An 18,756-nucleotide genomic window follows, 5' to 3' on the forward strand; every position below is an offset into this window, starting at 1 on the left:
TGGACCCCCTTATAGAATTAGTTCTGAACCGTGTGTGTGTGTGTGTGTGTGTGTGAGTATCTTTCTAAGTACGACCACGTGACCGCTGACCTGCCTCTGACTCAGGCTGTGTGTGTGTGTGTGTGCGCAGTATGCGTTTAATACAGCATGCATTCACCTCTGCAGTGTGTGTGTGTGTGTGTGTGTGTGTGTGTGTGTGTTTGTGTGTTTACATCACAGGCTGCGTGTGTGCTGACTGTATTAGTGAGCTGTGACCAGGTAAAGTACAGCAGACAGAATCAGGACAGTCAACCTGCTGTTATCCCCGAGGACAACACACACACACACACACACACACACACACACACACACACACACACACACACACACACACACACACACACACACACACACACACACACAGCTCCAGCAGCAGAGCAACAAACACTCTCTCTCACTGTACTTTCTGTCGTGGTGCGTTCAGGTGCAGTAATCACAATTATTTCTCGTGCTTATAGAATTCTGTCTCGGCATCTTGACGAGTCACTCGTAGGTGACGAACCTCCTCCTCACCTGAACTACAATCTTGATTTATCGTCTTCATTTTTGAGGAAGAGTTTGAGCCCGTCTCACAAAGAACCGCTCCTAAACAGGCTGAGCAGCGCCTCTTTCCAGAGATCCTGACCCGGTAACTCAAGGCGATCCACGGACGTCATCGTGAGCAGTTTTTGTGAAGGAACTATTTTGTTGCAGTTTCACCGCGCAGAAGGAATCATGTATATACTGAATGTGTGCTCAGGTCGGTTGACTCTGCAGCAGACGCAGGTTTCGATCAGCTTCGATCTGAAGGTAAGACCCGGTGAACACGCTGCATCCACGTTATCAACATCCGATGGTGGCATAGAAAGAATTCAGGATGCATCTGTTGTTGTTTTCTCTTCTGACACAACAGTTTCTGGTGCATTCATGGCACGAAAGTCTCAACATAACGTAACCTGCTCTTGTTGGTGGAGAAGCAGAACATGAAAGCAGTTTATTATGACACATGTTCAGGTTTCTTGCTAGGCAGCGACCTCTAGTGGCTGCAGGAATTATTACAGCTGCAAAGGAGGAAGGAGCGACCGGTCCGTAGAGAGACGAGGTCGACTGTAAGATTGTTGGTATTCAGGTTCAGAGGCGACAACGATGAATCTGCTTCAGGGGGAAAATGTTTCAACTGGAGAAAGAAATCCAGATTATCTGAAATTTGTTTGATTTAATGTCGCGAATGTGCAAAGTTGAGGCACAAAATGGAGTCAGAGAAATGTGGAAAAATACGACTTTAAACCAAATTAATCTCCAAACTTTACAGTAAGATGAATGTTATTGTTGTTGCACAAGTACAACGAAGCTTAAACGAGCTTTGTCATTGCACCTAAACGCACCATCACACACACACACACACACACACACACAAAGCTGTCACCAGTTTCTCTGAGTTGCTGTAAAACACAACAAAAGTCAATAATTCCCCGTCATGTCTCTCTGAATCGTTCCTGTCATCTCCGCAGACACGCGTGTCTTTCTATTAAGCCGACCGTCAGTCCGTTAAAGATCACACGTCTCCGTTCCTCGTTTGAGCCTTCGTGTTTACTTTATTTCCTCCGGCGTCGCTGACGGACGGCTGATGACAGAGAAATCATCAGTTTTGTTTTCACAAGATCAGATTTTAGACAAAAACCAACACGCCAGGTTTCCTACGAGTCGTGATGGATGAACGAGACGAGCGTGGCCAACTTTTACTGTAACACACACACACACACACACACACACACAGTCAGAGTTATTAATCAACAGAGGAAGTAACAAAGTACAAATACTTAGTTACTCTCCTTCAGTACATGTCTCCTGTCTGTGTACTCTGAGTATCTGTGTGACTTCTCCTCTCTACATGTGAACTTTCTCCTCCTCACAGCTTCAGAACAGCCTCGTTACTTTAGTTTGATGCATCTGAGGTGAATTCTGGATTCTTGTTATTTCCCAGCATCAGCAGCCTGATGTGGACCAATCAGAGCACATCACGCACGGCCGACGCAGCGAGACGAGACAAAGACGTAAAAGCCGTAAGAAGGCGTAAACAGACAGAGAGGGAGACTGGAATGTGGAGAAAAGGCGTGTTAGTGTCTCGTATCTGCAGAGAGTTTCTGATTTTCTCTCTTTGTTGCTGCTCGGGACGCTTTACCAACCCAACATGTGTCTATTTGACGTCCTGGGAATGAGACTCAACAACTATGGAATTAGATTTGTGCCAAAAGAAACAAACAAAACTTCTTAAATGTCAAACAAAAACGGGAATTTGAGAGAACATAAAACTCATTTCAAAAATAAAACTTAGAACTTGCAATCAAATAATTTGTCAAATAGTGTAAAATATTGGTCTTTTACTCTTCTAATAAAGCATTATTTTGTTTACGGTTTCCTCTGCTGGTTTCTCTCCGCTCAGACTTTTGCGTTCTCTCTGCAGCTCTGTCTCGTTTGCGCTCTCTGACTTTTTGTTTGCAGTTTTGGCACAAACCTCTCGGGTGGGCGGGACTTTTCAGCAGAGCGTCCCCATTGGCTAATTAGTTGTTGACTGACACAGCTCAGTACCTATGTGTAGGTAGCTAGCGCGCTAAACGACCCCAGCTTTAAAACGGAGAGAAGAAGAGATGACGAGGACAACGACACTGAAGAACAATATATGTATGTCATAACTACTTACATTTCACTGGTTTTTCTCATTGTGGGTTGTTACTGTTGGTCTTCATTGTCGTCGTCATCTTCTTCTTCTCTTCTCTACAAAATAATGCATTATTAGAAGAGTAAAAGACCAATATTTTACACTATTTGACAAATTATTTGATTGCAAGTTCTAAGTTTTATTTTTGAAATGAGTTTTATGTTCTCTCAAATTCCTGTTTTTGTTTGACATTTAAGAACTTTTGTTAGTTTCTTTTGGCACAAATCTAATTCCATAAACAATCAACTGTCTTTGTGGTGCGTTCAGGAACAGCTGGGACAAATCCTACTGATTCTACCTTTAATTTTTTAGTCTTTGAATTCTATTAATATGACGTGAGCGTGATGATTGTGACGCTCCAGAAATGTTTGGTGGACAAACGAAACTTCACCTGACTTTCCGTCTCACCGTGTGTGTGTGTGTGTGTGTGTGTTTACAGGTTGATGATTGTGGTTTTAATGTGGATTCATGGAGTTTTTGTCCTGATTGCGTTTCCACGTCAGTCGTCAGAACGCATTTGAGAAACAATCCGATACGAGGCGGCGAGAGGCCACGAGCCGCCACCAGACGGACGGATAAATAAAAGCAATGATGATGCCGCCGTCGACTGTGACAATCAATCATTAGCATACGTAAAGGAAGTGTGCGTGAGGGGAAGAAGACATAAAGTTGATGTCTATTATCAATCATTTGCATACGGAGGTGTGCAGACGAGGAGGATGTGTGTGCGCGAGCGGCAGGAAGCTTCATGTGTGTCTCCTGAACGCTCCATCTGTAATTCCTCATAGCAGTTAATTCATCATCTGTGCTGAGGCGTCGGGCGTCCGCAGGCGTTTAGGACTAATATTTCAGCTCCCATTACAGTGGCGGAGCAGAGAGCCGAGGCTCCGGTTTGACCTTCGACCTCCGCCGGGGGAATCGCAGCCTGACCCCATCCATCAACGCGGGGAGCGGGAAAATATTAAGAGGGGGACATTATTAGTTTGATTACAGGGAGAGAGACTCAGCTGTCATTTCATCAGCCGGCAGGGTGGGCGGCTGTCAGCGCTGTCTGTCTCTCTGCTCAGCCTGCAGGGCTACCTGTCTGTCCACCTGTCTGTCCTCCTGTCTGTACACCTGTCTGTACACCTGTCTGTACACCTGTCTGTCCACCTGTCTGTACACCTGTCTGTCTACCTGTCTGTCCACCTGTCTGTCCTCCTGTCTGTCCACCTGTCTGTCCTCCTGTCTGTCCACCTGTCTGTACACCTGTCTGTCCACCTGTCTGTCCTCCTGTCTGTACACCTGTCTGTCCTCCTGTCTGTACACCTGTCTGTACACCTGTCTGTACACCTGTCTGTACACCTGTCTGTCTACCTGTCTGTCCTCCTGTCTGTACACCTGTCTGTCCTCCTGTCTGTACACCTGTCTGTACACCTGTCTGTCTACCTGTCTGTACACCTGTCTGTACACCTGTCTGTCCTCCTGTCTGTACACCTGTCTGTCCTCCTGTCTGTCCTCCTGTCTGTACACCTATCTGTCCTCCTGTCTGTCCACCTGTCTGTCCACCTGTCTGTCCTCCTGTCTGTCTACCTGTCTGTCCACCTGTCTGTCCACCTGTCTGTCCACCTGTCTGTCCTCCTGTCTGTCTACCTGTCTGTACACCTGTCTGTCCACCTGTCTGTCCTCCTGTCTGTCCACCTGTCTGTACACCTGTCTGTCTACCTGTCTGTCTACCTGTCTGTCCACCTGCCTGTACACCTGTCTGTCCTCCTGTCTGTCCTCCTGTCTGTCCTCCTGTCTGTCTACCTGTCTGTACACCTGTCTGTCCACCTGTCTGTCCACCTGTCTGTCTACCTGTCTGTCCACCTGTCTGTCCACCTGTCTGTACACCTGTCTGTACACCTGTCTGTCCACCTGTCTGTCTACCTGTCTGTCTACCTGTCTGTACACCTGTCTGTCCACCTGTCTGTCTACCTGTCTGTCTACCTGTCTGTCCACCTGTCTGTCCTCCTGTCTGTCCACCTGTCTGTCTACCTGTCTGTCTACCTGTCTGTACACCTGTCTGTACACCTGTCTGTCCACCTGTCTGTCTACCTGTCTGTCCACCTGTCTGTCCACCTGTCTGTCCTCCTGTCTGTCCACCTGTCTGTCTACCTGTCTGTCTACCTGTCTGTACACCTGTCTGTACACCTGTCTGTCCTCCTGTCTGTCCACCTGTCTGTCCACCTGTCTGTCCTCCTGTCTGTACACCTGTCTGTCCTCCTGTCTGTCCTCCTGTCTGTCCTCCTGTCTGTCTACCTGTCTGTACACCTGTCTGTCTACCTGTCTGTCCACCTGTCTGTCTACCTGTCTGTCTACCTGTCTGTCCACCTGTCTGTCCACCTGTCTGTCCTCCTGTCTGTCCACCTGTCTGTCTACCTGTCTGTCTACCTGTCTGTACACCTGTCTGTACACCTGTCTGTCCCCCTATCTGTCCACCTGTCTCGCCTCCATCATGTGATGTTAGATTCACACACGAGACGACTAACAATGTTTCTCTACAGAGACGCCGTGACACAAACATCAGATCTATACGTTAATTAGGATTTGTTCTAATTATCCTGAACACGTCACTGAGACGTCGGGCGCTCGTTTGCAGCGAGGAAGGATGCAGAGCAGAACCTGTAAACTCTTATCAGTGTTGTATAATAAAGACATTTGATTTAAGTATCAGAACATTTTTACAAACGTACTGAATCACAAACATATCCATTTAAAATTCTGTGTAAATCCTTAAAGAGTCTAGTTACATTAAAAACTTCACATATTTGATCCGAAAATATGTTTTGCTACATCACAGGGGAACGAAGAAGAAAGATGAGGAAGAAGAAGAAAAAGAGAAGGATGAAGAAAGATGAAGAAGAAGAAGAAGAAGAAAGATGAAGAAGAGGAAGAATAAGGAGGAGGATGAAGAGGAGGAAGAACAATGAGGAAGAAAAAGAAGAAGAAGAACAACTATAACAACAACAACAAGACGAGGTGAAGAAGACAAATCCGTCTCTCAGTTGAGCCCAGACACAAAGAGAAACGTCAGTATTTTCTGACTCAGTCTGACTTTATATTTTTACCGACAGCAGGAAAATGTTTGTTACTCCACCTGACAACAGCGTCCCTGTGTCACCTGGACAAACGTCACTCACTGATCAGAACCAGAACCAGAACCAGACGCTCGTCTGCTCTCAGACAGAACCACCACGAGGCTGAATGACTGCAGTTCACATCAGGACTGAAGCTGAGCGCAGCTGCTGCAGAGAAAAATACTTCAGATCCAACAAACACTCACCGTGTTCCGACCCAGCTCGCTGTCACATGGACCCGTCTGCTCGCAGGTGTCGACTCCACCAATCCATTCAGGCTGAATCAGATCAAAGTGTCCGACACCGGGCCTTGAAGCTCGTCCGCCTGCACAAACACAGAGTCTCCTTCAGTCTGAGCTCAGAGAGACGACCTTCATCACCGGCTGAACGGCTGAACAATGTGTTCACACAGCAGTTTAAAGTTCAGCTTCTGCTCCACTTCACTCAACTTTAGTTTATAGAAACAAATCAGATTTCCAGAAACAAACAGAGAAGAAACCCTCCTGAGCTGGATCACTTTCCTTCACAGGTGCAGGTGACTGAGGTGTTGATCAGGTGTGGGCGGAGTCAGCAGCAGGGAGCGTCATCACATGTTGATGCATTAAATCAGAATAAAGTGTTGCGTCTCTGCAGAACAGCAGCCTTTGTTTCTGCCTTTTATCATCCCTTGAATGTCGGAGCGTCCTTGAATGCAACACCGAGAAAGAAAAACTGTTTAAAAATTCTGTTTTCATGTGAAGGTGACTTTTTTTGTCATCATTTTTTTTATTGATAGAAGAGAAAAGAGCAGAAAACACACAGACAGATGAAAACAAGAGGAAATTACACCGAGGAGAATTTAATAATTTGGATGAAATTGTTTTTTTTATGCAGGAAAAAATCCAATCACTGATGAAACTTCACATCGTCATTATTTTCTGTTCATGTTTAAAAAGGCACATTTTAGATGTGAAATGGTGCATTCAGGTCCTGTCAGAGTTACTGTAATTCCCAGTGTCAGCATGTAAAAGAGAGTTTATATCACAGGACAGGAAGCGTGAGATATTTCTTATTTCATATATTTGAGAAGTTCCTGACGACTTTAAAGAAGGTCCAAATGCATCAGAGCAAAAGTGAATTATAACGTTTTCTTCAGATGATAAAAGGCTCCATAAACAGCTCAGAAAAGGTCATTAAAGAAATGATAATACGCAACATTTCTGCATCAAAATGTGTTAAAGCGGCTCGACCTTTCTTCTTTATTTTGCTGAGGTGTGTTTTTACATTATTCCAAATAAATCAGACGATTGCAGAAGTTTACTCGAGGCTGAAGCTTCCAGGAAAGAGTCAGAGAGCGAGGAACAAAGACGTGTAAAACTCTTTTGGCTGATTAACAATGAAGACAACAACTCCCATGATGCCACACTGCTGACTGCTGCAGGGTCAGGTGAGCTGGAACACCCAGACGAGGTGGATAATGGACGATCAGGCTGCTCGTGCAATCGTGCAGATGTTGTGTTTGAGTCCGACGGGAAACCTGAGCTCTGTCCGCTGTGCAGCAGAACTCCCTGAACCTTCCGGCCCGCAGCCTGCTGAAGTTCTGGCGTGTTGCTCTGCAGCGCGTCGGCCCGTCGATGGATCACTCTGATCGTGAGAACAAACCCTTGATGACTCCTGCGTGTTCCACACATCCCCTAATGTAGGATCAGCTTCTAAGTGAATCTGTTTTCAATCTCTCCTTCCATTTTCCGCCCTCGTCCCCAGACTAAAGTACATTATGGCTCGGCTGATGATGAAGGGATGGTTCTGCTCATCAGGGAGAGGAGGAGAAATGAAGGAGGGGTTGCGGAGGCTTTCTGCGGCGCTACGAGAAGATCATTACGGCGAGGAGCGAGGCTGCAGACGCTGCTTCTCACACACGTCCCATCTTCATTCAACAGAGAATGCAAATGGTTTAAAACACATTCACACATCCTGCAGCATTTTAATAACACAAATACTTTTACATCTCACGCAGACTCGTGATTGTTTCCTGTGTTGGAGAGTCACATCTGCAGGTTTCCTCACACGAGTCCAGATGAACGTCTGCAAACTCAAAGTGAAGCTGCGTCTCTCGCTGACGTTGCAGTAACAGACATTTTACAGATCGTCAAACATTTTTCCTCAAAACTGACATCATGCATCTTTAAATTTAGAGTTTGATTCAGCGTGTCCAGAGATTCATCGTCTGCTGTACGTTCACTCATCTTTCGGTTGAATTTCGACTGAAAATAACAAAAACAAGAAGCACACTGCAGCAGAATCTCATATTAAATTACTCTAATTGTGCTTTTACTTCTCAGGAAAGAATGCAGAATGATTCGACCCTCTGGCACGAACTCGTGTGAATCTCTGGCAGAATATAATATCCACCAGTTTTCAATCATTTTCCCCCGTAGAGACCTTCAGTAAGAAACAGGAACTCTTTCCAGATCGTCTGAAATTTGTTTGGATATTTTCTTTCTCCCCGTCTCTCGCTCACAGAGGAACTTATGGCGTAACATCACAAGAACACATCGGAGTGGCGCCAAAGAACGTCCACAGTTTGCATAATCTGGTTTAAAATAATATAGATGTCAACCGCTTGAGAATTCAAACGTCACTGAAGCGTCTGTCGTGCTCTGAGACCTTCAAAGACCCAAATCTTTGCATCAGAAACAGGAAAGAAAGGTGTGAAAATGTTTCATGAACTGCAGAAAATACCAGACGATTGAACTAATATAGTCTTATTAACAAATTAATATTAATTAGCAGGTTATGTGAGGGATAATGTCTGAAGAGGTGGACAGCAGGACGACGTGGTTTCCTCTGCAGAGGGAATAATATCATTATATCAAACATATTAAATAAAGCTTATAACAAGCATCTTAACATTAAGACTTATAAAATATTCAACATGAACGATATCGGTTGTTAAACGAGAACATGTTGATCATCAGAGTAAATAAATAATGACCTCCAGTTATTTAGCCGCCGTCTTTAATGTGACCAGGAACCGCCCGACTGGAGCTGTGGAGTCTTTTATAATATTTAGAATAATTAAACTCAGATTAATTGAAAGTATAACTCGTAATCGAGGAGCCTGTTGATCTCCGGCGTGTCCGCCGTGATGTCACGAGGGCGACGGTCATTGTGTTGAGTGTAAACTGGAGGCCGCCCCCCCGACGACCGCCGCCGCCGTCCTCCGAGCAGAGCGGCAGATTCATTCAAGCTGCGGACGGTGAAAGTTTTGACATTTAAAGCCTTTAACTAATCAGTCCGTCTGCGTTTTATCCCTTTCTCTCCGACTTCACAGTGAGAGAGGAGATAATTTGAGCGCTCTGTCTGTTTGATGTACGGTAATCACATGTGATCTTTTCAACAGGGAGCCGGCCGTCTCGTTAATTTGACCGTCGGTGCGCGGCCGGACCCCCCCGCCCTCCCCCCAATCAGGCCGCTGCCTGAAGAGTAATTGCGGAGCCACCATGCTTCGATGCGCTCGACCTTTACGACCTTAAAAGCCATTTCCATTTTTCTGACCACAAAAAAAGAACATATCTTGTTAATTGCAAAAAGGCAAATATTCTCCCTCCTCCGCTCGCCCCTCTCCTTCCTCCCCCGTTTGATTTTCCCCTTTGAAGGCAAAACGCTGAAAAGCATTTCCATTTTCATTCATCAACGCTTATCAGTCATCTGAAGGCCCCTTCAGCCACAATCAACATCACGGCGCCGACCGAGAGGGACGCCACAATGAGAAACCATCAACAATCGCAAGAAGCAATTTGCTTTAATGTGCAGTGTGTTTTGTTGCAGCTAACTGCCATTTTTTTAATCCTCTGACACTCTGAGAAAGACAGAAGGAAGCGTCACAGCGCAGCGCTAAACAGACGACACGCTGACTTTCACCCGCCGTCCAGAACACACGCTGCCAGAGGCCCGTTGAGCCAGAACTTCACTGAACTGTACATCTGCTCCGACACAAGATCAACACCCAATGAAAGAATCATGAGCTACCGTATGAATGTTAAAGTGAACATGAACAGGGTTCTGATCACATGACCTTCACCAGGGTCACCTTCTCTGATCCGCACCACCTTCAGCTACACGCAGGTGATGTGTTATTTATCACAGATACGCTGCAGGTGAACGGAGCTTGAATTCTAAATTGATGAACTTATTACGTTGGCTCTGTCCAGACGCTGTGAGGAGCTCGCAGAGGCCGGCAGGCTGGAAACAACAAGAAGAGCTTTAATGAGCTGATGTTCAAAAGACAAAGTCCAAACGTGGCAACGAAAAGAAAATATAAAAGTAACACAAAGGCCGAGGACGAACCTGAAACCAAAAGGGCAGGAACAGGAACACACAAGACGCAGAAATGATCAACAAATGACAGAAAAATGTGGGGAAAGAGACAAAGACAGGAAGTGGAAAGTCACAGCAAGACACATGAAGGTATAACTACAAAATAAAACAAGAAATAACTCACAAAAAAAACTAAATACAAACAACAAAACAATCTACTTACTTGCTTTTCACAGCTCCTTCAGTAACACATGATCTACGTCTCGTAGCTGCTCAGTTGTTGACACTTTATTTAAAGGGACAGTGTGTAAGGATTTAAGTAATTTATTAACTCAAATCAACGTCTTCGTTCATAAGTAAGTCCTCATTGGTGTACAATTACCTCTGCCAACAATCTGACTTATCCTCCTGAGTGAAGAATTACCTATCTGAATATACACAGCACGGGCAAGCTCTATGGAGGCCGCCATGTCTTTCCAGTTTTAAATAAACTACGAACTGCCGAGAGGGACACAAAGCACCACGTGGTACTACGTAGTAAGGCTAACCGCGTTTTCGCTCAGAGCTAGCTTGACTGCGGAACTGAGAGGGAGCTCAGTGAAAGCGCTCGTCACTAACAAAAACAACAACTAACTACATCTTTACCTCATTACTTGAATCAGTAGAAATACTTGACGCTGTTGGAAAAGAGTCCATATTTTGAAAATGAGTTTCTTGTCCGTCAGGGCCACCGTAGCTTCCGGAACGTCTCCAACGTCTTCAGAACTGGAGGGGTGAGCAAAGGAGTGTTGCAGTGTAGAACCTCACAGCTAGATGGCGCTAAATACTTGATATATTACACACTGTCCCTTTAATTTATAGGATCAGCAGCATGTACAAAGAACATGGTGGGAAAAGACAAAGACAGGAAGCGGGAAGTCACAACAAGACACATGAGGATATAACTACAAAATAAAACAAGAAATAACGACACCACACCTGCATTTTCACGTACGCAAGAAATACAACAATCTAACATGCATGAAGTATCTCCATCACAGCTCCCCAGAGGATGAACCCTTCAGATGTTGCTTTCCTGCAGTGTGATGGAAACTGCAGCAGCAGAGTGTCAGAGTTGGTTTTGTTCTATAATTGAAGGCCGATACTTTAAAAACAATCATTTTATCTCCAGTATGAGCTGCAGGGACATTTTTATGATTTGCTCTGATGTGAAAAGAGATATTTCATCACCAAACCAGCGACATCGGACCGGGTTCAGCTCTAAAGGATGTTATGGAGGACAGTCTCTGTAATCAGGGACCAATTGATTTGCAGTGTGTGTCCTTTACATTCAGCAGAGGTAAAAACACATCGCGGCGGCTCCTCTTCATCATCATCCCGCCGTCGTCTCCGTGTCACCAGCAGCATCTTCCTGTTTCACAAACTGACCTCCGTCTGATGAAGTAAACATTATTTAACGTTCTGTAATATCCTCAAAGTGTGTTTATCATCCGATCCAATCACCCGCCGCAGCTTTCAGTCGTACTTCATCTCCTCAGCAGTTAAAAGTTTCCGTCTGTGCGTGCGGACTGGAAACACAGGTCTGATTAAGGGCAAGAAATGAATCTTTTTGAAGATCAAAAAAAAATGTTAATGATGCATCTCTGATGATTGAGGGCCTGACACACGTCTGTTGTTTAAGAAAACTTCTGAATGGCAGCTTTGATTTGAGCTTCATGTCCTCCACCGTTGATGGATTCTGTCCAAAACATGACATTAAAGCTCGCCAACCTGCCAGATGAAGGGAAAAGGCGACACCGTTGAGTTAATAATGACTGTGAGGCCTTTTTTTTTTTTTTCAAACACTCACATCTTCAGTCCTCCGTCAGATTTCAGAGCTGCTGTGCATTAAAAGCATTTTAGCAGCAACAAAACCTTCAGTCTGAAAACAGCCACGTTTAAACTGAAACTCTCGGCAAAAAGCAACCGAGGCTTTTTGTGAATGTATACGAGTCAAACCTTCATCTAAAAGCATAATTATGGCGAAAGAGGCATTTTTAAGATTTACCATATTTATGTTTTCAGGTCAAACTCATTTTCAATGGGAGTGCTACGGGCACTTTTACGATAGCATCAAAATCTCTCTGTTTAAAACAGTAAGAAGTCTCGACACAACATGAAACTTTGCTGGTAGTATCACCAGGGTCTCTACACATGAACACGAGCATTGAGAACATTGTTTGTGTACACAGAGTTTACTAAAAGAAGGTTATTGAACAACTCACGTTAGCAGTAGCTTGTTCCGCTCGCCGCCGTCCTGCCAGTGGAGAAGTGTCGATCTCAGAATGTGACGTAACCTGGAGGACAGTTAAGGTGGAACTACTGTCTTCCAGCAACAACTATCCACGCCAGATCTCACGTGACTTTTCCAGCTTTAGATTTTAGTATTGTTTCTTACATGAGGCTCCTTTTTCAACTTCAAGGTCAATATTGTTTTTCACTAACGACAAAACAACAAATTATCCGGCATTTATATGGAACTAAGCTTTAGGAGCGTTCCACCTTAACTGTCCTCCAGGTTACGTCACATTCTGAGATCGACACTTCTCCACTGGCAGGACGGCGGCGAGCGGAACAAGCTACTGCTAACGTGAGTTGTTCAAAAACCTTCTTTTTAGTCATGTTGTGTCGAGCCTTCTTACTGTTTCAAAATAGAGATTTTGATGCTACTGTAAAAGTGCCCGTAGCACTCCCATTGAAAATGTATTTGACCTGAAAACGAAAATATGGTAAATCTTAAAAGTGCCTCTTTTGTCGTTATTATGCTTTTACACGAAGGTTTGACTCATATACATTCACAAAAAAAAAGCCTAGGTTGCATTTTGGTGAGAGTTTCACTTTAAGGTTCCTTTATGACAGTAAAATACGATCCAGGAAAGCTAGTTTGGTCTTATCATACCAAAAAAGACTTATTTTATAGGTGCAATAGTAAAGCAAAGGCACATAACTTTGAGTTGTATTTATGTTTATAGTTAAAATGGAAACAGAACAATTTTAAAAACATCTAAAACACATTTTCAGTAACAGCGTTCTGTTTCTGTGACAGGAAGAAACCACCTATCAGTGCTCGGTATCTTGACCAGATAGTTCGTCCAGGCTTTTGTCATATGGGAATGATAAACAAGCCAATCAGACGCAGAGTCGGGCCGAGCTTGCAGGAAAAGCAGTGGGATCCATAATAACGCCTCTTCTACAGCGACAACAGCTCAAACATAGAGTCTGCCATCGTCTGCAAACAGTTTGCATCCACTAGAACCGTCAAAGCTGCAGAGCATGTGAAATATCTGATGCCATTATGGTTGTTGCCTGCTGATGTTAGCTCAGGCTAATAAGACCAATAAGTAACTAGCTAACAGTGATGTGCACAAGGCGGGGGCATGGCTCAATTGTTGAAAAACGTGCGCTAAAGTGCCCTCCTGTGAGCCAAAATGTGTGCTAAAGTGCCCTCCTGTGAGCCAAAATGTGTGCTAAAGTGCCCTCTTGGGAGCCAAAAAAGCGTGTCAAAGTGCCCTCTTGGTTGGCAAAACACACGCTAAAGTGCCCTCTTGGCTGGTTAAAACATGCTAAAGTGCCCTCTTGGGATCCAAAACGCGCGCTAAAGTGCCCTATTGGGAGCTAAAATGCGCGCTAAAGTGCCCTTCTTTTCGCCCCTGCCCTTCAAAAAGGCTGTGCACGCCACTGCTAGCTAACATATAAAAAAACCAGTTTTAAATTGAATTAATCCAGGATTCATCTGTTGCCGATAAATGTCATGTTCCACTTGTTTGCTCTTTTCTGTTTTCATGGGAATAATACAACAAAAAAACAAACAGGCAAAATGAGCAAAATACAGACGTAAGATGTGTTTTCCCAATAAATTAAGTTTATTTGTCAACAGTTGGTTTTACATTGTAGTTCACAGGAACCATGCAGTCAAGCTCTTTATGGCCAGTACTAATAATAAAGATATTCCACATCACAGGTCACATACAGAGTTAAATAAACACAAACATCAAGCATTCCTCCGTCTGCATTTTACACCTTCACATATATACACAAGCTCAACTCCAACCTTGCTTGAATTTTTTATTTTTTGTTGCATGTTTTCACCTAACTGGGAAAGCAGTGGATTTTAATTAACAAAAGAAAAGGTAGAAGTAGTAACAGTAGAGCAAGGCACACAATTATATTTTAAAGATTTCAAACCCTATTTTGTCCTAAACACACACACACACACCCGTCTCAACACCGATCCCAAACCCCAGCGTCACTGCTAATCATCGTCTCAAGAGTCGTCTAGAAAATAAAAAAATGAAACAATACATGGTACAGTAGTGGTGTACATACATACAGCAGAGTTAATAACAACACACGTCCCCGTCAACAGTCATCAAACCTCAACGCCTACACAACAACACCGTTTCAGCTTTTGCCAACTTTGGTCGTGTTGCATAGATAAAATATCATCTAGTTAATGTTACTCTTTATTTTTGGACACCTGGTGCGACCCTCAGCTCTGCTGCCAGCAGGGAGGGGAAAGGTTTAGTTCAGGATGTAGATTTAACCTGATGGGTGTGAAAAATACTTCAGTGACATCTTCCACCACTATAGCAGCAGGTATATTCTATAATCATCACTAAAATCCCTCGTCGGTTCTTAGAATCAACCAGGACCTCCAAATGATGGTTGGTCACAAAACAACTGTGCTCCGTTTCAAGGCGATGCATCCCTCAAAGGTTGGATGGATGAACATGAGATGGTCTACGGAGGACTCAACGGTTTGTTCAGGTAGTTCTTGTCAACATGGAAGTTGGAAACTTTGGAGTGTACTTTACTTTATAGTAAATATCAACCGTGCTGACCAAGAGTGCTTGACCCTGGACCTCCCTCTAACACAAGGGACCTTCACGAAGTCATTGTTAGTCTATTGACGTTGGACTGACTGAACTTTTGGCTGACCAGACTGACCAAGAGTACTTGCAGGAAATTGGTTGTTGCCCAAGAATTCAGAGGAAACAACAGTTGAGTTCTCCTAAACTCAGACAACATCAGGCTCTGCTTCTTGTCTACATTTGGATTCAACTCGCTGGACCTAAACTTCCCTGACTGAGATGGTCTACGGAGGACTCAATGGTATGTTTGGTAGTTCTCATCAACACGGACGATGGAAGCTTTGGAGTGAACCATCAAGGAGTTGCACCTTTGTTGTGGCCTGACCCTGGCTGTCCTCAAACAAGATCGTCTACACTGAGGATTCACCAAGACCTTTCACTACTTCCTCCCTCAAACATAAGGGCATCTTCAAACAGTCACTGTTGGTCTATGAACGCTGGACCGACTGAGCTATTCGCCAACTTAACTTACCAAGAATACTTGCAGTAAATCAGTTGTTGTCAAAGAATCCTACCACAAATGAGGTGGTCAACATGGCTGCACAGGCAGTCCTTGTGGAGTTTACCACCAGAACGTTGCATGTAATAGACTGTTAACGTCAACATACCGGGAAGTCTTGGAAACAACAAGTTATGTTTTCCAAATTCAGACAAAATCAGGCTACATGTGGGTTTGGAAAGAGGCGATGCTGCTAACCTGACTTCAGAGAAGATGACCCGTGAAAAGTCTTGCAGGAGGAAAGATAAACCTCCCCTTCCTCGATTTAAACCTCCTACAGAAGAGTCACCACGACTTCATCAACAAGAAGAAGCTGAAGGTACGTCAAAGAGCCTCTGAACATGAACACTTCTGACTTTACTTTGAAGGTTTAAAGAGTCGATGACACAAACAACCCGTCAGAGTCAAGATCCAGCTGATTTACTCTCAGTCAGCAGGTACTAAAACAAAACTTTACTCTTTCTGTTCGTCTTGTTGAGTATTTCAACCAGTAGATTTTATTGTCTGAGTACATATATTAACTCGTATCAGGAGGATGACCGGAGCCGTATTTCCATTTAATTGTCCAGCAAATTTAAAGCGAATGTTTGAAATACGAGTTATTTCAGATGTTGATGTTTTTGGTAGTGCAAAACTTCTAAATGCACCAGGGTTCTCCCCAGACGGTGGAACAGTGGCGCTGCGCCGCTATACTGCTAACTCAGCGCCACTATACTCATTTTCAATGTTAGCTGTTTTATAGTGGGTGTTTGTGGGCTGCCGCGGTCTTTTTGTAAAAGAAGCGCCCGCTCGCCTGTTGACGGTGATGGGCGTCCGTCCGTCCCCCGGCTCATGGAGTTGATGACCGTACCCCCTCCCGACGGTGAGCCGCTACACTAAACATTTCTGGGGAGAACCCTGTGCACCAAAACGTACGTTGGCAGGAACACATTTATCGTTTGTTACTTCTGTTCTACGACATCAACGCGTTAGTTTCACCTTCGCTTCAACTCGTCCACACAGCTGCACGAGATCCTCGTCAGATGAACATATCAACATGTCGATTAGGCGTTTCAATAAACAACTGATGCTGTCTTGCGTTTTTTTTGTCTTCTGCAGTCAGACTCCAGTTCAACTCTGGAAATAAAAGAGACGTGCACGACTAAATCAAAGTCTGCCAGCGTGTGTTTGATAGTCGGTAATGATTTTCCACCCTTTGAGTCCAAATCCTCGGCTTTTCTCTTCAGTCATGATTCAGTCATGCTCTCCGTCTCTCGCAGAGATTTGTATTTGATCACATCAAAGTTCAACAAAGCTGATTAAACTGATGCTAAAGTGGGTCTTTTTACATGTCTTAATATTTGTAGCTTTTAATATTGTAGCACGTGAGACGCTTTCTTCACGTCTGTCAACAGCAGCTTCTTCTCGCCCGTTAAATATTTCTAAATGGAAGCTTTAACTTATTTAGTTTCGGAGTACGGAGGCTGTGTGACGCCAACGTTACAGTTTATCTACTCACGCTGACACGATGAGAGGACGAGTTTCTACCAGAAGACACGACTGTGAAAAGTTCTACCGAGCCGGACCGGGTCACAGCGACACATGATGAATACTGACATCGTGTAGAGACACTCAGTGTTAGTTTTAAAGAAGCGACATGCTTCCTGTGCTGAAAACACTGCAGCGTACAGTTTGTTATGATAAACCTTAAAATCAGCTGATCTCAGGTCAGTTTGAAGACATTTCTCTACATCAGAGTAATAATTCTGGGTGTTTTACTCGTCCAGATGAGTGCGGCTTTCTGCATCGGCACAAGCGGTGCCGTCTGACCTCTCCAGCACAAATAAATGCTTATAAAATAGCTAAAAAATAGATCAATAAAAGGATTACGCTGCTCCTGGGATGCAACTTATTAGTGAAATATCTCTACAGAAGACGTATAGATTCTTCTCTGTGATCTTTCTGTCATAATTATGTAAAAACTGAAGGATCATAAGCTCAATATGTTGTTTTTTCCTATTTAAACTGTGGTTGGACATAATGTTAATAAATTCCATGTAAATTCTACGTATTTCCCACAGATGGAGTCAGAAGCAGCTGCTCCATCGTCACTCCTGACATCATTGTTCCCGTGAAAACATCAGATCCAACAGTTTAACATCAGTTCCACGGTGATCCTGAAACTGCCGGATGAGTTTTCAGTCCGGTGTCTTAATGATCTGTCCGGTTACAGCGGTGAGATCGAGCGAGGAGGGAGATCGTGGAGGTGAAAGGTTCCAGGAGCAGAGAGGAAGCCGGGAAGAGAGATCAGCTCAGCGGGGAGGCGACGGAGAGAGTTCCCTCTACAGCTGGATCCTGGAGGCTGCTGCTCCCAACACAGGAAGTCTCTGCAGGAGTGTAGAGAGACAGAGAGAGAGTTATGTTGACGTCAACCACATGAAGTCATTATAAATGGAGCACAGCCATCGTTAGAGTCGGATGATGTCAGATAAAAACTGTCCTTTTGCCACAAATGCTCACTAGAACTCTAAATGTGGATTCATCCGCCGCTGAAAATAGACCCCGCTTTGTTATCATAATAAGCTTTTCAGTTGTCTTTTGTTTTTCCATTCCAAAGCCTTCTTACGCTTAGCTTAGCCTCGCTTAGCTTAGCTTAGCATTAGCCTGCAGCAGACTTGTACTAGAGGAAACTCTGAGTAGATGGTGGGTTTATTTTCTTTTTCAGAGATCTTTAATTGATTTCTTTGTGAAGAGGGTTCACTCTGGACAGATTTGAGAAACTGAATTTCTGTTGTTTGATTAATTGTCTTTTTTTTCCACTCCAAAGCCTACGTATGCTTAGCATAGCTTAGCTTAGCATTAGCTTGCAGCTGAGTGACCCTCTCAGTTGGGTTTATTTTCTTTTTCAGAGATCCTTTATTGACTTCTTTGTGAAGAGGTTTCACTCTGGAGAGAATTTAGAAGCTGAAATTGGTAACAAACTGAATTTCTGTCTTTGGCTGTTAGTTGTTGTGTTCCTTGTAAAACACTCTTATCTTTATAAAGATGAGTTTGAACATGTAAACGACAGTCTAACGATGAGCCGTCAGTTATTTTTGCGTGATGATTAATGAGTCTTTCTGTTATTTAGCACCAGTTGTTCTGTTTTTGTCGTTTTGCTCGACTAATATTTGCTGCTCTGTTCTTTCTGACTCAAATAATTGACTTCTCTTTCGTTCTCTTACATCCCAATTG

General features: G+C 44.0%; 1 protein-coding gene across 1 annotated transcript in view; it reads right to left on the reverse strand.

The window, feature by feature from the left end:
• Nucleotides 1-14,013: 14,013 nt before the first annotated feature.
• akap6 (A kinase (PRKA) anchor protein 6) overlaps nt 14,014-18,756 on the reverse strand; it is a 154,280-nt gene continuing 149,537 nt past the window's right edge. Inside the window, exon 19 of the mRNA XM_030391783.1 lies at nt 14,014-17,909. Within this exon, the coding sequence (XP_030247643.1) occupies nt 17,865-17,909 (45 nt within the window). The 3' untranslated portion in view covers nt 14,014-17,864. The remainder of the gene's footprint in view (nt 17,910-18,756) is intronic.

This window comes from Sparus aurata, chromosome 16, assembly GCF_900880675.1.
Source record: "Sparus aurata chromosome 16, fSpaAur1.1, whole genome shotgun sequence".
NCBI classification, from domain to species: Eukaryota; Metazoa; Chordata; class Actinopteri; order Spariformes; family Sparidae; genus Sparus; species Sparus aurata.